This window comes from Anoplolepis gracilipes, chromosome 14 (assembly GCF_047496725.1).
Source record: "Anoplolepis gracilipes chromosome 14, ASM4749672v1, whole genome shotgun sequence".
In the NCBI taxonomy this organism is placed as follows: domain Eukaryota; kingdom Metazoa; phylum Arthropoda; class Insecta; order Hymenoptera; family Formicidae; genus Anoplolepis; species Anoplolepis gracilipes.
Genome location: NC_132983.1, coordinates 2,340,745 through 2,364,411, shown reverse-complemented (window position 1 = coordinate 2,364,411; position 23,667 = coordinate 2,340,745). Strand labels below are relative to the sequence as shown.

Sequence of the window (23,667 nt, the reverse complement as noted above, 5' to 3'; positions counted from 1 at the left end):
AAATTACTTACTTGGCACTAGATATAACTACACTCTCTTGATCGGATTGCAAAATGTTTGTTATATGAGCAAGAACATTGTCCTCATACTGATGAGCTACACTCGATTTTATAACCGGCTCGGGCTGTTGCAGAGTCACTTTGTGACATGGCAGAGATATGCTGCGTTCGAACGTCATAATGCTCCATCGATCCAGCATTTTTGTGCCCGCTTTTTCGTACTTTTCCAATAGCTGAGGTAAATGCGTGTCATCGTCGCACGATGCTCCCCACCCTAATACACGCGCCAAATCGTTTCCCGTTCCTAATGGTAGTACTCCAACCTGACATTGCTTCTGTAAATTTTGAAAACACAATTTTGAATATCTTTGTTACATATAAATAATTAATGTTTTCTATAGTGAATTTTCTCTCTAAATTGAATAGATGAATTAGTCATGCATTTTTGCACTTACCGTCTGTAAATAAAGTTAAGGAAACTTCGCACATAAAGAAGCCTAAAGCACACACATCAGTTTCATCTGGAATAAAATCATAAAAGAGACACGCCATGCAGTTTATAATTGAAAATACGAAAAGATTAATACCATTAGCTGCAATATTGTAGATCTGAATATCATAGTACTGTTTATATTATATTGTATTGACAAAGAAATACATGTGTTAAAATAATGTACAATGCTATTTTGCATTTCTATATTTTCATGTATTTAAATTAATAATTTATAATCATGCACACACAATAATATAGAAAAGTATTACTATGCTAAGTCGCTGTGTAAAGAAATAAATATGCTTAAATAAAGTTAAATATGCTTAGATACAGTTTTGCACAGATGGAGCATAATTAGACTCGAGAGAAAATAATTGAACTGAAAAGTCATGCGCTAAAAAGAGATAATTAAATAAAGTCGATTATAAGATACTCACGTGCATTCCGAGCCGGTCAATTTCCGAAAGCACCCATCCCACTGACCCATCTCCACTGCACACTAGTATCCGAAACGGGTCAAAATGACGGAACAGTCTCAATCTAGAAGAAAAAAAGGATACGATTCGTACATTTAATATATGCTTAAATATGCAGTTAGATATAAAAAAAATAATAAATTTTAGATCATTGACTGTTATTGAAAAATTATAAGCTTACCCTGGACCTGGTCCTCCTTTTATAAGGTCGAACACTTGTGCGGGATTCAATAATTGTTTAAATCTCCTAAGAAACTTAACACCTTGATTGTCACCAGATTTACTGTTTACAAATACTAAAAGTGGACTGCATCCCGTAGGTCTAACAGCTTCCCAAGCTTCATCGTTACCTGATAATCATTCAATACACATAGTTTTATTATGGTAATAAAATTTTCTTGTAACTCTTTATGCATGTATTATATATAAATCATTAACATATAAAATTATACAATTATCACTTGTAAGTAACACAGAGAGTATAATTACCTATACTATGCAAAGCCGTAGGAGGCACTACACTGAGTTTAGCTGGTCCTAATGGACATTTGATACTTATGGCAGGTCTGCATGCTGTGTGTACAGTTGCTCTGCACCATAGACACCGCCAGTCTTGAAGCCTATAAATATACACAAACGATATTTGCGTGATCAAACATTGTCTATTTCTTATGTAAAAATGTATTATAATATAAGTACCTAAGTACAGAGCCACATGTCTTTTCACAAATAAAACATTTTGAGGACACTGGTAAATTTCCCTCCATCCACTGATGTGGCATTGTGATGTTCTACAAGGGAAATTAATGTAATACAATTAAGAAATACGTGTATTATATAAGACACATTCTTGATATATTTATCAAAGAATTATATATAACGTATTATTGAAATATTGTATATCCACAATTAAAATTATTTGATTATAAATTCTTATATAAAAACATTTTTAATAAATTATATATAAAAATTTTATGTAGACAAACCCCATCTTGGTCCTCAATGATATCTTTTCCAATGGATGCTAAAGTGGTCCACTTGCAATTGTTTATTGCTTTTGCGCTACATCTCTTGTGTACTTTGTATTTACAGACTTCACAACTTAAACCATGGGAAGTAACACCTGTAACAATATTGTAATCACCATGTTTTTAAGTAACTTTACTATAATTTTATTTGACTATGTTGTTACAACAAAGAAATAATTTCTTACCGTGCAGAGCATCTCTGCAAACATTGCAATAGGTAGGTCTGGCATGATTAGTCGCATACCACTGATGATTACCTCCTAGTAACTCGGCAGTTCCAGGATCACCCTGAGGTCGATTCTCCGTCGCTGTTCTTAACGTTGTGTTTAACCAGTCCTCCATGTCTTGTCTGTTTTCACCACAGAGAAATGACCGAAGTGGAGTTATCACCTAATACAAAAAAAAAATATTAATTATATTATATTCTTTAGTACTTAATTATTCTGAAAAGAGGAGAGAATGCAAACACAATGTCATAAAATTTGAATTGGAAAAAATATACCGTAATAAATTTTATTTCTATATTTTATCACATATTACTAGAATAATTTAAATTATTGTGATAACTAAAACATAAACTGTCATCTCTTTAAAAAATAGATATATTAAAATCAATTTCAAGGTATGTTTGTACAACTAAAAAAAATGCTTTGGCTTTAAAGACTAAAAATTCATAAATTATCACTCATTGTCAACTATCTTCTACTTTTTTCAATTGATTTGAATAGAGTACAAAAAAAAGATTCATTTAAATAGTGCTTCAAAAATGTACGAATAACGCGCGCAATCCATATATGTATATATATTTTGAAAAATTTTTTCTAATTAAGTATATTAATTAAGTATATTAATTATAAATGCAATATAATCTCATCCCTGCGTTACTTTTTTTAACATCCTGCAAATGAAAAGGCGATTTTAACAAAGGCTTGTCATTAATCGACGGGTTTTCAATGCTTATTGTTATCCAGCCAACGGTCCATTGACTATGAACAATCGATAATACCATTGTTACCAAACCACGCGATAGGAAACGATTATTAGTGGCGGAACATATTCGGGCGACCTAATTACAGAATTGCGAGGACGGCAGTATACAGTATACAGTCACCACATGTCTCATCAAGCCTAACCTTTCGCGATATTGTACCTTGAATCGAGAACGGGCTTTCCGTTGTTTCGACATTTGAGTTGCGACTCGCGACGCGTCGACGACATCCGCAAGTCACACGATTCGCCCGCGATATTGTTTACATCCCCCGTGACGACATGTTACACACACGCGACGTCCAAGAGACGCAGCATCCGAGCTCGCTCGCCGCAGCAGCGGCGACGGCGACGGCGACGGCGACGGCGACGCATCGGTCCGTTTCATCCGCGAGTCACGCCGTTTTTCTAGCAGCAGCTCCACCAGCCTGCCCTATTTCCCATGGCGCATGTCATGCTCTCTTCGTCTCTCCTCGAGTCGTTTATAAATAAATGTCTCGCGCACGATCATCCTCCGTCGCGTGTGACACGCGCGCGATACCACGTGCGCTATTGTATGTATTGTGCATGCACGACACGACGCCGACGCGCGCTTTCACGCCGCCCCGAGTCACGAGACGCGATGCGGCTGTCAATACACCGGCGCGCCGCCGCCGCCGCCGCCGCCAAGGGCCGCCAATACACCGGCGGCGATCACGCGGCGCGGCTGTCAATACACCGGCTGGAACAGCTGATACAGCCGTGCCGCGAGGCGCTTATCGCTCGCGCTTATCCGCTGCGCGGAACAATTGTCTGGCAATCCAAACGTGTCATATTATTGACAGGGAGTATTCTCGGAGCTCCGCGCACTATCTCTCGATGGCGTGAGTTTTTGTCCACGCGAGTAAAGTTCGAAATTTTCGCGATTTTTTTTTCTCTGCTGATGAATAGACTCTCTGTTCTTTTCTTCTAATATTTATGAAGTAATGAAATGAATCATTTTTTTTTAATGAAAGGATATAAGTTCAAATGTGTAGCTGCAATCGCGTTAAATGTCAGTCTGAACTTTTCACTTTCGCACATCGGTCCCGTATTTTTCTAATTTTTAAATTTTATCTTTGAAATAATTATCAGTTGATTCTCTAGAATTTTTGAAGGAAGCAAAAAAGGGTTCGTTCAATGAATATATTCTTTTTTTTTTGTCATGCGATTGTTGTGCTATGTTTCTTGTGCAACTTTCGCGTGCTGTTTATAGAGGGTAAGTATTCCTCGACGAATATCAACCACAAGGGTGAATGTTACCACTCGATGAGACAGAACGCCTCTTTAGCTCAGTGGTAGAGCACTGGTCTCGTAAACCAGGGGTCGTGAGTTCAAACCTCACAGGAGGCATTTTTTTTGCTTACGAGAAAATGAGCTCCGAATTGATTCCTTTATCAATAATCAATGAAAGATTAGATTGCATAAAGTCATAATTTTCTTCAATTATTTAAGTATCAATTCATATGAAGGAAAACTGACTAAAAGCTAAAAATGCGTTCTGTCTCATCGAGTGATATCATTCACCCTCGTGATAGATATTTGTCGAGGAATATTCACCCTTCTAGAAGCAGCGCGTAAATGTCGCACAAGAGACATTAGCGCAACAGAATCACGCGAACAAAAAAAAAGAAAGAAAAATTCAGGATATATAAATCGGCTTAATAAAGTAAGGCTTTAATAATCCAGGGCGTCAATATAATATTCTAAGCCTGTACCGAATTATTATCCTAGCTGAATTTTTTATTAGCAGATTCGACCGCGAGAAGAATTCAATGATGATCCGGACAGCCGTCTCTTGGGGCTTGAATTTTTCATGGAAAGAACGATTATTGGACATCGGTGCAAATCCGCGGGAATTATTGACGAGACGTGGGCGGATTCTCGCTCTCTGACACGCCAGCAAACAGTATATTTGCTTTATTGTCGAAGCACTTTTCCAGTCTCGTGAGTCGGACGTGTAGGTGTCAGATTCGACACCGAGTAGAACAAAGAAACCATATCGCGTCGCGCCGATGATTGAACGCCAGGTGAGATTGGTCCTCTCGGCCGGTCGGTCAGGTGTCCTTTTGTATGTTATCCGGCAACGTGCTTTCATCCCGTGAATCACGATATCGAAATTCGAACGCGGCTTTTATACGACGTCAACCATCCGCCGCCCTATTCATCGCGCGCGGAAAAAGAAATGCGTGCTTCTTCGTTTCTCGCACATTCGCGCCCTCCCTCTCTCTCTCTCTCTCTCTCTCTCCCCCCCTTTCTCTCTTGTGATGAATACAATTGCGCGATGTATTATATTTTCCGAATCATGAGATTCACGGGAGGGAGCTAGACGTGTAGCCGAGGTACAAAATATATTGTTCAGCCTCGAATGAAATAAACGCGTTTGTGTCGTGAAATTGCATGGAATTGAAGTTATATTCGCGGAATTTTCTCTTCGATAACCGCTTAATTGTTTCCAAATAGCATGGATATTGTTCCGTGCAATTGTTACGCAGTTCCGAACTGCTTTAGCCGCGAGCTATTGTTCGAAATAATCCACCGGTACATACGATAGAGACGGAACACCCCCGACATGTAGATGGTAATTTCCCGTCGAGTGCTCGTAACTCGTGCAAGCACCGTGACTTGCATTCTGATGGCTTTAAATAAGCGAAGAACTACGCGGGGCAATTATTACTCCTGTAACGTAATCGCGAATTTCACCTTATATATCCCAGAGGATTGCGCGCAGATGTAAGAGCGAACGCGACGGAAGGATAATAATGTTAATGGATTTTCCTTGTAACCCGAATATTCATCCTTTTTAAAGATGTGCGGGAATGGCGCTTGTGCCGAATCGCAACCGGGGAAAGATTGTATTCTTTACGCGCGATACTTAAGCGTCGATTAATCATCGTCGGATAAGTACGATCGATTAATCATCGTTTTATACGCGATATACGTGAAAAATTACTTTTATATCTATCTATCTATCTATCGATGCACCCTTCAAGTTTTAATCCTTGAACTTGCTCGGGGAGAAAGATAAGACTGTGAGAATACAAGTTGGATCGTAATTGATTTCAACGATAAAATATCCCGCACCTAAGAACTTGAGAACAAGTACTAAATTAATTTAAAATTTAAAAGCTGAAGAAATTAATCTTTAAATGAAGCTTCCTTAAGATTTCGAAATTAATTTCTCCTCAAGTACTTAAAAAAAAGTATGTCAAATCTTCCTTCTCTCTTCTTTCTTTCTCTAGATTTTATTCGGGCTGTGACTATTTCATACTTCGCACTCAAGCTAAAGCGATTTTAATCCATTATCAATTTCAATTATTAATCGCACGTTTCTCGTAAACTTTGGATGAATGTAGATAACAGGAGATATTTAGGCACGCATTTTCAACTAGGTCAGACACGACACGGATACGCTCTACTTAATTCATTTACGCATAGCTGTAAATGCGAGCTCTCGCGGTACCTGTATACGTGGATTGAAATACCTGATGTTACCGCTCAAAATGTCCTTCGCATTAATAAAAATGCGAGAAAAATCCCCACGATGATGAACGTAAACTTGTATAACGAGTTTGTCGATGACTGAAAATCGATTCACGATTCATTATACGACGCAACGTGATCAAATATTCCTCTATAATTGTATGAACGTATCACGATAAAGACAAATTTACACTATAAAAGAATATTTATATTATATTATACATTATATTATATTTATATTATGGAAGACTATTATTTTATGAAAGAATATTCGGTTACATCATTGTACGTTATATAATATCAATATTGTTTCAGCTACGTAATTACTGTCAGATATTTCCCAATTTATATAAGCATCAGTTGCGAAAGCCTAAACTAACAATAAGCCGCAATTTAAACTATATGACATTAGATAAATACTTTTCGTTGGCGTGATTTACAAGACCATATATATATATATATATATGTATATTTGTATTTATATAAAACGCGATAAATGACAAGAGAGAGTAGAAAGATGCGGCTTTTTATTTAGCTTGAATATATCGGGCCAAAAAATCTTCTATCAATGTCACTCTTTTTTTTGAGATATTAGATGAACGAAAGTAAGAAAAAGCGGAGCGACTTGTAACCGTGCCAAAAAGAGCCATCGCTCCTCGTTCCTTTTTATCTTCGTCACCTTCAATATTGCGCGACAAAAAAATGGGCTATCTTCTCGGAGATGCTCCTCGTTCCTTTCTCGACCCTTTGCCTATACATCGCGGCATACATATTTTATGAACAAATGTAGCTTTCAGCGACAGTATAAGCCGAGAGAGAGAGAGAGAGAGAGAGGAAAGAGAGGGCGAGAGAGGAGCACCATGTCATAAAATTCCGGTGCGTGAGGGCTTCGAGAAAACGAGGCCGCTTGTTGAAAGCTGAATTCTCAATATTGTATATTGGATGTTGTGAGCCTGCTTTTGCGCGCTGTTCGCAAATGACGCCGTGACCTTCTGACCTGGAAATCCATCCTATTCTAACGCGAGCTGCCGAATCCGCGGAGCCTGTGGAAAGATCGATCGTCCCTTAAATTACCGGGTGCTTCGGCCGAACTATGGCATTCAACGGGACATCGGTCTTTCGTTTATCAATCAGGTTTACTGCGTTATATCAGCGACGTTGCGCGATAATATAAATGGCACGAGATCCCTCATGACCGACGAGATGGATCGACATCGTGGATATATCTTCGTTTAGCCAAACGCACCGACATCGAATGATTTTTTGCAAATTTTTCCAGCGTTTTAGTCTGACGTACAGCAATACCTTCGTCCAACTGTCTATCAAAAGTCAGACATATATTTATATATATATATATATATATATATATATATATATATATATATATATATATGTCAATGTTGAAAGATGTATTTGCGGGAATTTCTCTAGTTCCATATATATAAAATGGAACTTCTCTTTCTCGAGTTTCTCGAAAAAAAAACAAAAAAAAACGACGTTTCTAATGCTTATGGCAAAAAGAAGTCAGACATTTCTCGGGTCACAGACTCAGTTTTAGTCGTCCCGATATTCAGTATCACGAGCTGCTACAAAGAAAGAAAAGTCCTCGGCATTACCATCACTTTGAAAGCGATGAGAATTTGTTCCACGAAGTGGAATGAAGATGATACCCATCTTTTGTCGCGAAGTTATATGATATTTTTTTTTTCAATGACAATTGTCATTGAAAAAAAAAACATCACTTTTATTATGTTACGTTTTTTGTATTGTAAGAATCATAAAGATTCTAAAATAGTAGTAATTGTGTAGTAGCAATTTTTTTTTTATATAATCTTTTCAAGAAATACTTTTCTAAAGAAACTTTTGTACGCAAAGAAATTTGAAAGATACTTTATAATAAACTGATATGAAATGTCAAATGTTTTTTAACGATGCCAATAGATTCAGCCAACTGATAAAAAGAGATAAGTTACATAAATAAAGAAGGTTCACAGCTAAACAGAATTTTCGTTAACAATTGTCGAGAAATAAGAATTTCTTTTCAATGCTTTCTCTCCGAGAGCAAACGAGTATTGAATTTTATTCAATAAATAATTTATATAACCAGCAATTTATAAACGCGTGAACGAGCCTTAAATTAAAAACAAACCAAATGAGAGGGTGGCTTCATTTTGAGCCAGTCACGTGCTATCCGAGAGACAGTCCTAATCTTCGTCGTGGTGTGGTATCATCCCCCGCGAACCACGGGGTGGTATATAATCTAACGTGTCGTAGCACGAATTTATCATGGGTTCGTGAGTCAAACCGCTCCCTCTCTCTCTCTCTCTCTCTCTCTTTCTGTTTGTCTTTCTCTGTCTCTCTATCTCTCTCTCCTTCTCATCCGCTCTTAAAACCAGGTACTTTAATTAGCACCGACCATCCCGGTTTGTGTCGCGACTCTCATTACATTATTCTACATACGCCTTTGACTATTTTTAGTATCACGTAGCGTGCAATAAGCACCACCAGCTGGATCTAAGCACGGTTTTCTGCATAATGGAACGCGTATTTGCCCGGGAGGATACGTAGAACGCGAAAGGTCCTTTCGCTCGTAATACGCGGTTACAGTTGTGAGTACTTGGTCTCGCAACATTACATAGCTAAATATATATCTTGCAAAAAGATCAGGATATATGCCACGTGCCTTGTGTATACATCATATATATATATATATATATATATATATATATATATATATATATATATGTACATATATATATATACACATGTATCAAATGCTTTTATAAATTATTTATATTACACTATTCGCTTGAAATAATATACATATATCAGAGACATGAAACTCTTTGTAAACTCATTTATGATATACATATGTTTCTCTTTTGCTAATAATTTTGATTAATAATTTTTTACAAAATTACAAGATTGCTTTTCCACGCGAATGCAACGCGCAGCTTTTACGTGTTTAAATATGCAAAGAGATTTCGTAATTACAAAAGAGAGCTTTTAATGCATGAATGGCATCGTGCGCGTGAAAAACACGATGCAGTTGAAAGCGCGGGCTCGCCAAGTGAGTTATTCGAACAATTTGCATCTGACAATCGTGGCATTAAAATTAATTAAGTCCTGATTCGCGCTGATTACACGGCGTTGTCCGACGCGGAATGACACCGAATTACAATACAGGAAATTGTTCCGCGCCCGGATCCGCAAAATATATATATATATATATATATATATACACGTCACGCGCGTGGTCCAATTTAGTCGTGTTCTTCTTCAATTACGACGTGACTTAACGACGGATTTTCGAATGTACGAACGGGAAATACGTTCGCGTAATGGAACACGAAAGTCGTGCCCGCATTTCTACGACACCAATATCCTCCTTCTCCTCCCCCCACTTTCGGCCCCGAATCTGCGACTGATTTTTAATGGACACTTGACCTTTACATAGTGCGCCCCGTGTTTCGACCCCTGGTCCCCGCACCCCGTTTGAATATGGGCCGCGGCTAAATTACGATTCTAGCCATATTTAACCAATATATGTATTGAGATAAAACAGCGGAATGCGATTCGATTTTATTTCAAGCTGGACTCTTCCTCTCTCTCTCTCTCTCTCTCTCTCTCTCTCTCTCTCTCTCTCTCTCTCTCTATTTTTAAATAATAGAAACGTGACATCTCGATTGTAATATTATATATAATTTTATCCAATTAATGTCGCAATCAATTCTGCAATTTTTAGTGTCATCATCAAACAAAATATTTCCTCGAATATTGATATTCCATGTAGTTTACAGCGCGTGAAGAGCTTTTTTCTATTTGTAAATATTATTTTTAAAATATATAAAAATATAAAAATATACTATATAACTTTTTTTTATTAAAAAATGACATGTCAAAAAAAAAAAAACGATACGTTATCGAAATCGGGAATGTGATAGTTCGATCGTTAAATAAAGCTGGCGACTATGTTGGAGAAATATTTATTCGAGAACCTAATATATTCGGCTGGGTTACCCCCGAAGGGGTTGGGGATCGTCGTCGCATTGAAATGCGGGACGGTATGAATATGTTCTCGGACAAAAAGCAGACAGGGGCGAGGCGCGAAGTTATATCAGACCGTCCTTTTATATCACACATACGTACACGTACGCGATTGGATTTCGCGTTGTCGTAATGTAAAAGTGTGTAAAAGTTCGATCGTCAGGATTGGTGGCCGCCGAGTGAAACATCCGGAAAATTGTCATCGACCCGCTAAACCCCACCCATTACGGTCAATAAATACGCGTAGCTATACTAAATTATTTTGTAATTGAGCGATTAAAAAACGTTTAAGCTCTCTAATCCTTTTGTTCATATTTTTTTTTCTTTTTTCTTTTTAAACATCAACTACCAATTACATATTTTGTAAAAAGTAATTTAAGAACGATCTAATTAATTCATATCATCCCGTGCCTTATTAACTCGGCTTCCCGCATTACTACCTAATGATAAACATAAATATTCCTCCATAATCTCTGCTGGTGATCCGAATATAATTACCAATAATCCTATGCTTTACTCGTCGCTCTTTGTAATAGTATTTAAATTTTCTGATAAACAGATACCTTATTAAAAACTATCATTATTAAATGACATAATTAAGATTTTATGAGCCACATGTATATTCATGTGTGTCAAAGATTAATAATATTGTAAACAGGTCATATAATTTAATTAAAGTAGCTTTATATAACAATCATTTATATAAAGTTTTCCGTAATTAATATCACGATAATAGAATTTTGCAAACAATTCTGCAGCGTCAACTATTGTACAACTAATACAGCAGTACGTAAATAATTAATCGTTCTATTAATTAGCTCTAGGCGAAACAACGTCGCACAAAGCCGCCCCGTTAGCGTCGCGAAAATGGATGTCAGAGTATAGGGGTGAAGCCCGTTATAAATTAACCCCAAGAATTTGCGGCTTATGGCTACACGCATGCGTTTCTGTTTCGATTTTCTGGATTATGTATATTGTTGCGTCATATACCACTTAAAAATGAAATTTATCGTCCACGTCGAGAAACGTCGTCGTTCCTCTCCATCAGCGATAGCATCGCATATATATATATATATATATATATATATATATATATATATATATGTATGTATGTACACGTGTATCGAGCATTATGCGACGGGTATCGTGCAATATGCGCCCGGAATTACGTCTTGTTAGAGACAAGTGTTTGGACAAGAACAAGAGCCAGATTACGGGGAACCTTTCCCGTCCCAATTATACGCGATATTATATTTCAACGGTAATTGCAACGGGTTCGTAATATTCGCGTAATAAAATGCCATCGGTACGATGCGCGAAGGAAATCAGAACCGAGCGAAGTAAATAAATAGAAATATATATACAAAAATTAGAAGGTTAAAGTCTCAATATAGAGATGAGATCGATTAGAGAGAATAATTGATCGCGCCAGTCCACTACGAGGTGTATGAGCACATATGAGTCTTAAAAAAGAAAAGAAAAGAAACCGTTTATAATACATGTCGGTTATTTTCTGACATCTTTGACGTGACATTAAAGAGACGCTTCCCTCACCGCGTGCGATTTTTTTTTTTTTACGCGGAATTAAATGCATTAGATTTTTTTCTACGAACCACAGAGGCGTTTAGAGTCTCTGACGTCAGTACATGATGATATTCCGGACGATGGGAAATGCCACTACTGAGAAAATGTCGTAACACGATGTAGAGACGAATTGCCGATTATGTTTTGCAGCCGAGCGTTTTCCCGCGCGCGATAAACGTGCTCGACTCGCGCGTCAAAAGCATAGCGCTTTTCATGGGCTATAAATAAATTGCGGCATGTAGGTGGTGATTCGACGCACGCAATGTGCATCGCGCACAGAGTCTACACAAATATCTATATTTATTAATTTAAAACACACATCTCTTTCGCGGGGATCGCGGGGATCGACATATACATATCTTGGGTCACGTATTATGCTACTTTATGTGCAGCTAAAAATATCCAAATGGCTAGATGAAAATATGTCCGAGAAAGAGAGGGAGAGAAAGCACGCGAAATCTAAATTGCAACGGGTTCGTAATATTCGCGTAATAAAATGCCATCGGTACGCGTCTGACGCTGCTGATTAACACGATGACAATTTCACATATATATGATCCCGAAATTTCAAGAGCAAACGCGATGCAAGTGAGAGTGTCGATTTAAATAGTCATGCCGTTTCAATCTAGTCGGCGATTTTAATTGGACACCGGAGTGAGCGTGACATAGAGTTAACGGATCGATATCACAGTTAATTAAGGAGTTTCCCTGAAATGGTATTCTCAAAACAGAGACCGTCTAAATCATAATACTTGTTAGCGAGTTCCTGCTACAAAGCGGAATAGTATTTGTCTTCGTGTGTGCAATGCGTACGTATCAATAATGCTGTATGGCAAATGTGATTTGCGTACTATACAAAGAGATGGCTAGAGATAGCGACACCCCTTCTTCCTCTAAAAGAACCACGCTCTAGCACTCTTTGCCCTTTGCCAGGTTGTTGGAAAAAGTTGGAGAATGCCTTCGAGAATCCGTCGCTCGTAAAAGGGCTCGCAGTTTCGTTTTCATACAAAGAACCGTAAATATATATCCTGAGGGGTGGATATATATGTCGTGAAAATAATTATAGAGCGTACGAGGGAAAAATGTTTGAGAAAAATGCTCAAGAGAAATATCCGGCTTTTCCTTCCAATTGTCAAGATCGTGTTACCGATAGATTGCGTATTTGCAGAGCACACATAGAGAGGACATATATGTTATCCTGTCTCTCACGACTCGATAACAGTTAGCTTTTAACTTTCTTGTCTTACATCTTGTCTTACGTACTCATTCTCGTCTTTTTATCTTCAATTAAGGAAGATCTACAACGTCTCGAGTCTTTTTTATCCTGTATATATAAAGGTTTAATGCATTTCAGATTGCGACATAAATTGTGCGTGTAAAATAAACGCAGGGAAATCATTGCGAGATTGTTGAAATTATCGTTAAACACGGTAGCAAAAAGAATTTCCGATGTGACAGAACTGCTACGTGAAAGAATCTAAAAGGGTATCTTTCTTTACAGTTGAATTACACGACAGTGAAAATATAACTGAACCGGTCGTAAACGACTCGTTTTCCACGGGGCTTTTATGTAACAGACGCATCCATCTTCATTCGTTCTCCTTCGCGGAAGACGGATGTATAGCGAGAGTTCGATTCTTAAATTGAACTGATTGCACGAGGCAATGATGCTCGTCCTCCCCGTTCCTCTCTTTCTCTCTATCTGCCTGCTATTAAGAGTTTAACATTCTATAAATTCTCGGCGAGAAACGTGCCGATAAAGTTTCAGCACGGCAAATAGCAAGAATTCTAAAGATACTTCGCACGAATCGACTATTACATTCATGAAAAGTCACGGTCAGTACTTTAACCCCATTGCTACGAGACATGTAGGGCTGCTTTTTCGAAAATTTCCGATAAATAAAATGGAGATGCAATCTGCACGAGTTCTATACTTTTACAAGTTAAATTTATTACTTTCATAATAATCGATATGCGAAACAGTAATATTAAAATACATATTAAAAGTTATATAAATTTAACAGCGCAAAAAAAAAAAAAGTTTTAATTTTACTAATATATTTTATTCCTCAAAATTTTTCTGCGCCTTTTTTCGCAGAATTCTTAATTCTCGCTAGATATGACGTCCGTAGGTAAAGAGTTAAGAGCGATGTTATAACAAGAAATAACACATAAAAAAAAGCTATTTTGACACACCCACGACGTGGCAATTTCCTGGCCACAATCTCGCTCCGAATAATGTAAAGCTACGTGGGAGACCTCGTTTACCGTCTCTCTAACGTGGTAAACGCGTAACATAAGTAACGACAGTCGTATATGTTGGCGTGTGTAAAAAAGATATCGTGATGATATAAAAATCCTACGACGAGAAACGACAATGAAAGAAACGCGCGATCGAGTCCGGTTGGAATGGCGAACATTGTATATGTACGCCATACACCAACAAGTTCTAACCATAGTTTGAGCAGAGAAACGCAGAGTGGGCGAAGTTATCGTTATATAAGTTATATAAGTACTCTAACTATGATAAATATATATATATATATTCTCGATATATATCTCTGTGATGGATGCACAAAGTCAAAACTCCATCTCGTGCAACTGGAGCGTGTCACGCTCGAAACCGTCAAATTTCTCTTTCGAGTAGTATAACTCTGCGATATACTTAGCATAGTGAAAATAAAAGATGCCTCTGGTATATTAAATGTGAAAAGTCGGGAGGGAATAGGACTAATAAAAGCCGAACGCAATAAACACATTTATCTTGCCTATGTATACAAACTTTCTTAATAATAATGAACATTTCGGTCCGTCTTTTATCTTCAGCATAAAAGTGTAAATAGCATATTATTTATAACATATATTAGTTACCCTTGTGATAAAGATTTAAAAAAAAGTACCAGAACGTTCATCATTATTAAAGAGAATTTTTACATAAGATAAATGCGCATTTATTTACCGTGCTTTTATTAACCTTGTTCTCTGCCGACTTTTTATATTCAGCAAGATAATTCGAGTTTTATTTTATTTTATATAATTTATTTTATATATATAATATTTATATAATATTTGATTTATACATATATTTATATATTTTATATCATATATATAGAATGTATTACGTGTAATAGCGCGCGTCAATTAAAATTTTATAATGTGTGTGTGTGTATTCCGTCAAACATTATAAAATTTTACGAGAAATTTGCCCGAGATAGATCCGGACGGCGAATAGCGTGACTCGGCTTGGGCTCAACTTCGTTAATGGCCATTAAAATGGCCAGCAGTGCATCGCGGATATTACCTGCACGCCTGCACGCCTGCACGTGCTATTATTGCAGCCCCTTATCGCAGTTGGACGCTCGTTAAAAATTCATCTCGACTCTAAGTGCAACGCGCGATAACGCCGCGGTACTTTCCGGAATGCCCTTGTAAGTTTTTCTAGACATAGCCGGAAGTGCGAAATGAGATCTGAGAGAACTGTTTAAAGAACATTTCACATCGTGACAGTTTTTCAGTGAATTTTTTCGACGATATCAAAGAAGAGAAAAAGAGATAGAAAGATTCCATTTTTTGTTAACAATTTCATATGCGAAATATTAATATGCAAAATTAGATATTTTAACAATTAATCTCTCAGCAATTTAGGACCAAAATAAAGCTCCACTGAAATTTAAAAAGCATCGATATCTCCCGTTATCTGTTGCCATTAATAAAATTTAATTTGTCAGTTGTGTAAAATCATTTATATTCTAAATTGAGAGAGAAAAAAGAGAGAGAGAGAGAGAGAGAGAGAGAGAGAGAGAGAGAGAGAGAGAGAAGAAAGATCGATCTTCCGATAAGATACGCGTTTGCATTTAGCTTGCTGCACATAGTTACATATATGTCACCGTTTATAGACAAATTCTAGGACACGCGCGTTCACAAATGTCACAGGCTATTCTTATCGCGCGCCGTGTTGGACAATCACGGCCGTCCCGAACTTGTCCATTTGCGCGATAAACACCGGTTCATTGGATCGATTAGACAAACACGCCTTGGGTTGTTAATAGGATTTAGAGAACCGACCCAGAATCCCCCGCAATAAAATCTAGAGATATATAAGTATATAACGTCATATACATATAATCCTCATTTTCTTACCTTTTCAATATACCTGACTGAAAAATTCTCATCGCAAGTCCGCGATAATCAAAGTTCTCAAATACTTTTATAACATTAATTCCTTTAAAATATGCCATATTTTATTTTAATCCTTCTAATTTAAAATCTACATACAAGCCAATCATATTATTGATTCTACGATGAATAATTCGCAATGAAATTTCTCTCTTTTAAATTGGGAAAATATGAATTAATGACACAAATATTTCAATTCTCTTTATTTGTCCCCCGGGTTCCTGTTTTGACTTTACGACGTAACTTTCTCGCGTGTGTATTTAGGTCTCGTGCGCAGAGGTCATTGACCTGGACGCTCTTCTCTATTCTCTATCACCCTCGTATATATTACATCTCTTTCCTCCCTCCCTTCCAAAGTACTAGACTACGTCATCGTGGACCATGTACTTGTCCCTCGTTTACACTGTCGCCTATATTGCATTAACCACCCCCATCCACCGGGGAAGACGTTGGGAGAAGAATCATCTAGAGTGTCTCTTCTCTCTTATAGCCTCGTCGTCGGTTTTGTTTACTTTCATCGTGCCGTTCTATCACTCGAGCCGAACTGTATAAACACATCCCGCTACACGACTGATGCTGTGTGCCAGACGCAACACTGAAAACCGAATCGATACGGAAAATGAATCTCGCCGGGTACACATCCGCACGCGCCACTCGGTTGCCTGTCTCTCTCTCTCTCTCTTTCTCTTTCTCTCTCCCTGCGGCTCGATATTTCTTTCCGCGTTGTATATACCCATTAAATTCCTATTTTGAGGGGAACCTTTTGCACGTGATAGAGAGGAACACAGGCTCTTTGGCCACTTTATCCAATATATAATTTATCATGTGCGCGCGAGCGGGAATATATTATGTCGAGAAAAAAATTGTCTACTCGTAAACTTGTTATTGCCCGAAGGTATAAAAATTTGAAGGAGTAAATATTTCCCACGGGGAAAAGTTTATATTTCTTGCGGGTAAATAACGGATTTGAGATGAGCTTCAAGTGGTTCGCGCCCTTAGTCATTCGTCTTCCATTGTTACGCACTGTAGATGCTCGTCGAGGGTGAAAGCGAATCAAATAGAAAGGGATCCTTGTAACGAGAGCGAGGAGAGGTTCGAGAGCAAGAGTCAAAAATGGCAACTACGGTTAATAAGACGCGACATCCGGATTAGAGGCTAACGTTCGGCGAGGATTCTGCACGAGAAAAGTTTGGTCCTTTGTCGTCGAGAAGAGAAATTGTAGCAAATAATAAATTGCGAGAAGTATATACAGTGTATATGTGTATCTGGGGATGTGGCGAAGGATGAAAATTTAATAAGTCCCTCCACGCTTCTTCCCCTACTTCCCTTAGGTCAACCCTAACAATGAGAGAAATTATTCACCGAGCCTAATGGAACGTCCATCTAACCCAGTACCTGACTTGGCTCGAATCCAGCCCGGATTAATCTCAAGATTCAACTGGGAATTCGGAACAAATTCGGCTCCGGGCCCAGCCCCGAGATCCAGCGTGGACTTAATCTGGATCTGACCTGGACCATTTTAGATCAATGATGTACAACACGATTTTAACTAGACTCAACTTGATCTTCCTTTATGATTATCTACAAAGTAATTTAGACATTTTTCTCAACATTTTTTTCTCAATTATTTTATCATTTATACACCCAAGACGTGATTTCTTTTTAAAATGTATTTATTAAAAAAAAAAAAAAAAAAAAAAACGAAAAAAAAGGAAAATGTCTAATTATATAATAGGTACTATATTAATTTAATCGTATTATATATGTACTTATATTCCGTTTTTAATATCGAGAATCGAGTGTTATATTTAAAGTGCTCCTTTAGAATCCACCGATCAATGTCCGGCGAACCTTTTCGTTCCGCGGAGCGTGATGCCACTTTTTTCTTCGCATTTCTGCGACACGTGTATCAGGATAGACGTCATCGCACCCCGAGTTAGCTGGGGCATGATACACCCTTCTGGCGCTTCCTCTTTGGAATTCCCGCCGACACAACGACAGAGATATAACAATCGCAGGTGTCGTCTGGGGATTTAAATCCGTTCGACGAGTTCTACATGACGATTCTGGGGCGCGATATTGCGTCCGTTGTTCAATCCGCATGGCATTCAGAATGCGATCCACTTCCTGAGAGATAACGCCTCTTTCGTTTAATCTCGAGATTTTCTCGGTATTCGATATTATTTTACCGACGATTTCGTGTGTGTATGTGCGTATATATATGTGCCGATATCGTCGTTATCCAACCGACCTGATTCTGCAGCTTTAAATTCAGAATATATTTTAGAATTCAAAAAATTCTGTAATCTCCAACATTTGCGGTAACTTTTTAATATCGAATAGCTTGATAATCAAATATCTCGATAAGAGAAAAGTCTCGTACCTCTTGAATGAAATATTATTTTAATTTAAGCGACTTTAAATGAAATTTTATCGGCAGTTATAATTGTAAAGAAATGTAATGTCAAAGATTTCCCTTTGATCTTCTCTACGTCACAATCTTGCACGTAACACAGACAGAGAGATGAAAGACTTGGGGCGGGGGGAGGGGGGAGGGGAGAGAAATGAATTAATCGGGATTAGTGGGATAATCGACGTCGGTGCAATCGGGCATTAATCTACTGCAGGAATTCCGTTTTAGTCTTGTTAAATCTCTTTGTTTCGCCGGCGTGCTAAATCGTTTTTCTTTTCTCGTTCTCCACAAAATTATTCGCCGATCGATCGCCAGTAATCCTATATAACGGCATCGGCGTCATTAATATTATTATGTAATACAGACCCCACTTGGACTGTCGTGTCCAGGAAAATTGTCATTTATATCGAGTGACAGATGCGCGGGAAAATACGATTATCCGAGTCGCAAAGATGCGGGCGATTCCTGTTACGTATCAATTTTACACGCGTAACGTCGAGAGGAAAAAAAAAATGTCGCGTCGCACATATCTGCGTCCTGTTTTTATTCGCGATTATTAATTACAGTTGTAGCTTGAAAAATTTATAGCGTGTAACGTGGCTTGGGCTATTAAAAGGCTCTCCAAGGAACCTCGAGCGATATCTTATCACGGCGATATAGGTATCACCGAGGCTCGTTAAATTAATAACACGCAGACCAGCAAATGGTATATTAATTTTCATCTACATAATAACGGGAAGGCATACGGTAGAAACGTAAAGTAGAACGTATACATATATTTCATTTCTCAGTAAGAACCCCTCTTTACCGATATTGCGCGATAATTCAATATTGAATTAAATGTAACGACCCTACTTCTCTAAACTTTGAGCAATAGCTCATATTTATTGGCAGTTCGAAACATCGTCTGCAATCCCTAAAGACCCCGCGTAACAAATCCAATTCCGATAATCGAAGACTCGAAGGACAGAGAGAAATCTGTTACCGACCCTCTCGACCCCATCTTGAGAAAAATCAGACATCCTTAAAGATGCTGCTGGCATCCTATTTCAAATACAGATGTACATGTAGACACAGTTCCTTTTCATGCGGCCATTAAGTGCTTCTACTCAACGTGTAATACGAAACGTCTGCATTTCGCTTCGAATTTAATAGCGGGAACGCCCACGACAGAATTGTACAGAAAAGGACATGATCAGTCAGGAAGAAATAACATTTCATAGGAACGAGAGCGATCGGTATCTTCGCCGCGAAACTACTTTCCTTTCACCATTTTCCGATAAAATATGTATGACTTGTCGAACAATTTTAAAAAAGTACAATTTTTATTATCTGATAAAAAAAACAGCATCCAGTCGAATTTTTTGATTTTTTAATAAAGGCAAAATAAATTTGAATATCAACATGTTGAAATGATTTCCGTCAGAGAGAAAGAAAAAGGAAGCAAGAGAGGAGGAGGCGAGGGAGGGGAGGGGGGGGGAGGGGTATTACAAAATGAGGATATTATTATATTAGTAAACTTCAAAATATTATTATTAATCAATTAGAAATTATGTTAATGCGTTGTTAAATTATCTCAGATATGAATTTGACCTAAGCCCTTTTCACTCAAGATCAAGCAATAAACATGCGCCCACCTGATGCGATGCATCTCGTCATCAATAAGTAAGCAAGTTATACGAATAAATCGATATCGTGAGAAACTAGAACGGCCGATATCATTTTGCGCTTGGCTTGACGATAGGGAGAAGGGTAAATGTCCTCTATCTGAACCTACGACATTTCCTGCCGCCGTTCCCAGGCCGCGGAAACGCAATTGCTTGTTCTACTCCTGAGATATCGATGTGCATGTAAGATTGATACGACCGCAACCTCGACGCGAATCGAAAAATGTCAAGGATACCGTTACAAAATTCTTAGGTATCTGATTTGTTGTAATGATGGAAGTAAAGATAAAAAAAATCTCAGTATTTATAAATTATTTTTTTATTTATTTATGATTTAAATTGAAATACTTATGAAACTCGGAAGGAGTATCTCAGAGGAAAGGAATATTTTAGAATAAAGAAGCATGATATAATTATTCTTGAAAATCTTATCGAAAAGATTTGTCTGAGAAATTATAATAAATTAAAAAAAGAAAGAAAAAAAAACTCAGCTTATCAACGACGCAATGTCCTTAAATGATTAACGCGTCCATTCTCGTCGACTATCTACAAATGCTCTTTCTACTTTATTGTACAAAGGGACCCTGTATTCTCGAGAATAAGGATTTCGAGTTTCTTTTGAGGTATCATAAGAAAGAGCTTGAAAGAAAGTTCCTCTCGCAAAACTTTTTCTCTCCAAAGTATTGTATATAAACTCCTCCACACATCATCATTCCCATATCAAACTTCTACTACTTATTTGACTTATTTTTCGTCGATATATTCGCGTGTTTTATTTTGTCGAACCGATGTGTCCAACTATCCTGCGCGTGCAACTAGAAAGCTTTTTAGATTCGTGTACGCTATTATACAGCTTATAATGTCCGGTTTAATTTACGCAACGTTCTTGCTGGTATTTGTGAATGTAGTCGAGGTATTCGTGGAAGGTAATGATTCCATCGCGAAAGAAATATCACATTCGCGGAATAAAAAACGCGAACACAAAACTAATAATTGTCGAATAAATTCAACAAAACAGACTCTCTCGATAAAACGTGTGAATACAAATGTAATACGGTTTTTCGCTGTCTATATATTTGTAATTACTCGCATGTTTGCATGATAAAATATCGGCACTGTTACGTGGTAATGGATATAATCGAGCGTTTTTCGCACTTGATTACAGTTTACTCAAGCTAATTATGTCTGTCATATAAATAACAAATATTGATATTCCGTTCGATGCAATCTCATATCCGTAAACTCGTATAATCAATATTCGTCAAATTTTTATTTACATAAGTTGCGCGCGCGATCCTTGCAACCGATATTCTATTTTTCTATCAAATTGTTATTTACCTAATTTATATTCTCCCCCTCCGGTACAAGTATAATTTCCAGTTTAATAAGTAAACTTAGAAAACAGTTTTCTCTATCTCTCTCTCTCTCTCTCTCTCTCTCTCTCTCTCTCTCTCTCTCTCTCTCTCTGTCTTTCGCTATGACTTGCGTCTTCAGTAAAAAAAGTTCTGATAAAATCAAATTTGTTTTACGAAATAGAAACAATCTTTATATTCTGAAGAAGATACGAAATTAAAATGATGAGAATGTTTTCTATCAAGTATTCAGTAATAAAACTACCATCAGTTTATTATTAAAATTAAATTGCGGTTGCAGCAGGTATCCAAGCCAGATTTCGTCGGCTGATTTCGCAGTCGATTACGATCGAGTTTAATGTTTGCGAAAATTTTGCATCCAACTCAAATTTCGAATCCAATACAAATTTCTGAATTAAGGCACGCGTTAATTATATATGTTAAATAGAAATTCTTCATCTGACGGATTTAATGGACTCGGGAATTGCTAGCAAGTAAGCGTGACGGACCGGACGATCTCTGTCTGCCAATTACTATGTTTTTCTACTGCGTACAGTGTAAACTCAGCCGAATTGTAAGAGGACAAAAATATTCTTCACCTGGTCATATATATATATATATATATATATATATATATATATATATATATTCATTGTGCATCTTAAAGTCACTACAAATTTGCATTAATTTGTAATTTAAATTCAAATAAACAGATGTGTGTATATTTACATAGAAAATGATAAGGTTCATGCATGTCTAATTTCCATCCTTTATACTTTTTGCAAACAATACAAAATTACTAATTATAATTATAATGCCTACATAATAAATAAATAATGTAGACATAAATTATAAATTAAATATTAAAAATTAAATAAATAATGAGCCTCTACCAGAAGAACGGATCAAGCGTTCTCTCCGTCTGTCGCTAAAGAAATAAAAGAAATTTATAAAAATTGTAAAGTTGATCAATTTGACTTTCGAGAAGAGGGCTCATATAATAATCATAAAATAATTGCACGAAATGCAACAGTGCATTTTTATTTTCAACCTAACCGGGAGCCAGAAGATTTTTCTCCTCTCAAAAAATTGGACCTCAAGAAACTTTTCAGCTGCACTTATCCTATTCGAATGTAATAAGCTGCATAACACATGAAGAAAGGTAAAAGAAAAAAGAAGAAAGAAACCGCGCAAGGAAAGTGCAGTCGAAAAGATAAAAGTATGCATTGTGCGTGATCTACAGAGTGTACTCACGTGGTCCTCCGGTGCGGCGGGTGGGAGCTGCGATTCGGTCACGACAAGACCGGCCGGCCAGCCGGATCACCCCGCGGAACTGCTGCGAGGAGCCGCTCTCTCGTGCTCAGATTAGTCGCACGGCACCGCCGGCGACGTTCGGCTTCGCGCGCCGCAACTTCACGCTGTATCCCGGCATCGCGTATCCAGCGTGTTTCGCGTGCAAATTTATCGGCGGTCGCCGCCGTTGCCGCCGATCTCGAACGATGAGATCCTCTTCTTCTCCTCCTCCTCGTCGTCGTCGTCGTCGTCGTCGTCGTCGTCTGGGCCTCCTCGCCGTCCTCGTCCCCCGTCGTGCAACGACGCGTGCCGGCAGCGCGCGTACCCGTGGACGATTCTAGATTCTAACCGACCGCAAAGTGACGGTCCTCGCTGCTTCTTGCCGCGGAAAAGAGTCGCTCTTGCCTCGGCAACGACTGCGGCATCGCATACGGGATTCGCGCCACTGGCTGCTGCCGCCGCTGCTGCCTCCTGCCACCTGCTCCGTGACGATGCGCGCTGATGGACGTTCCCTCTCCGACTGAGCGGATTCGGCCGAGTCGAGTTGACAGTTGACAGCTGCGCGCCACGTGGGAGCGCTGCTGTTGTCGCCGTTCGGTGGGCGCGTTTCCATCGCGCTGCGCGTTCTCGCGAGCACGTCGGTCAAACGAT

The 23,667-nt window shown here is 38.1% G+C and overlaps 1 protein-coding gene and 1 non-coding gene across 10 annotated transcripts in view; one reads left to right on the top strand and one right to left on the bottom strand.

The window, feature by feature from the left end:
• LOC140673266 (diacylglycerol kinase eta) overlaps positions 1-23,534 on the bottom strand; it is a 34,789-nt gene extending 11,255 nt beyond the window's left edge. For 5 of the 9 annotated variants that reach the window (XM_072906119.1, XM_072906120.1, XM_072906121.1 and 2 more), the window contains exons 1-8: positions 3,147-3,631; positions 2,182-2,386; positions 1,955-2,091; positions 1,668-1,759; positions 1,458-1,588; positions 1,150-1,318; positions 930-1,032; positions 12-334 (exon numbers count right to left, since the gene is read on the bottom strand). In XM_072906119.1, the coding sequence (XP_072762220.1) occupies positions 12-334; positions 930-1,032; positions 1,150-1,318; positions 1,458-1,588; positions 1,668-1,759; positions 1,955-2,091; positions 2,182-2,386; positions 3,147-3,182 (1,196 nt within the window). In that variant the 5' untranslated portion in view covers positions 3,183-3,631. Of the gene's footprint in view, positions 1-11; positions 335-929; positions 1,033-1,149; positions 1,319-1,457; positions 1,589-1,667; positions 1,760-1,954; positions 2,092-2,181; positions 2,387-3,129; positions 3,633-22,977 lie in introns of those variants that run through there. The other 4 variants (XM_072906123.1, XM_072906125.1, XM_072906127.1 and 1 more) reach the window with 3 other exon arrangements.
• On the top strand, positions 4,283-4,354 carry Trnat-cgu (transfer RNA threonine (anticodon CGU)). The gene has a single exon. It is a non-coding gene; the product is annotated as a tRNA-Thr (tRNA).
• Positions 23,535-23,667: the final 133 nt, after the last annotated feature.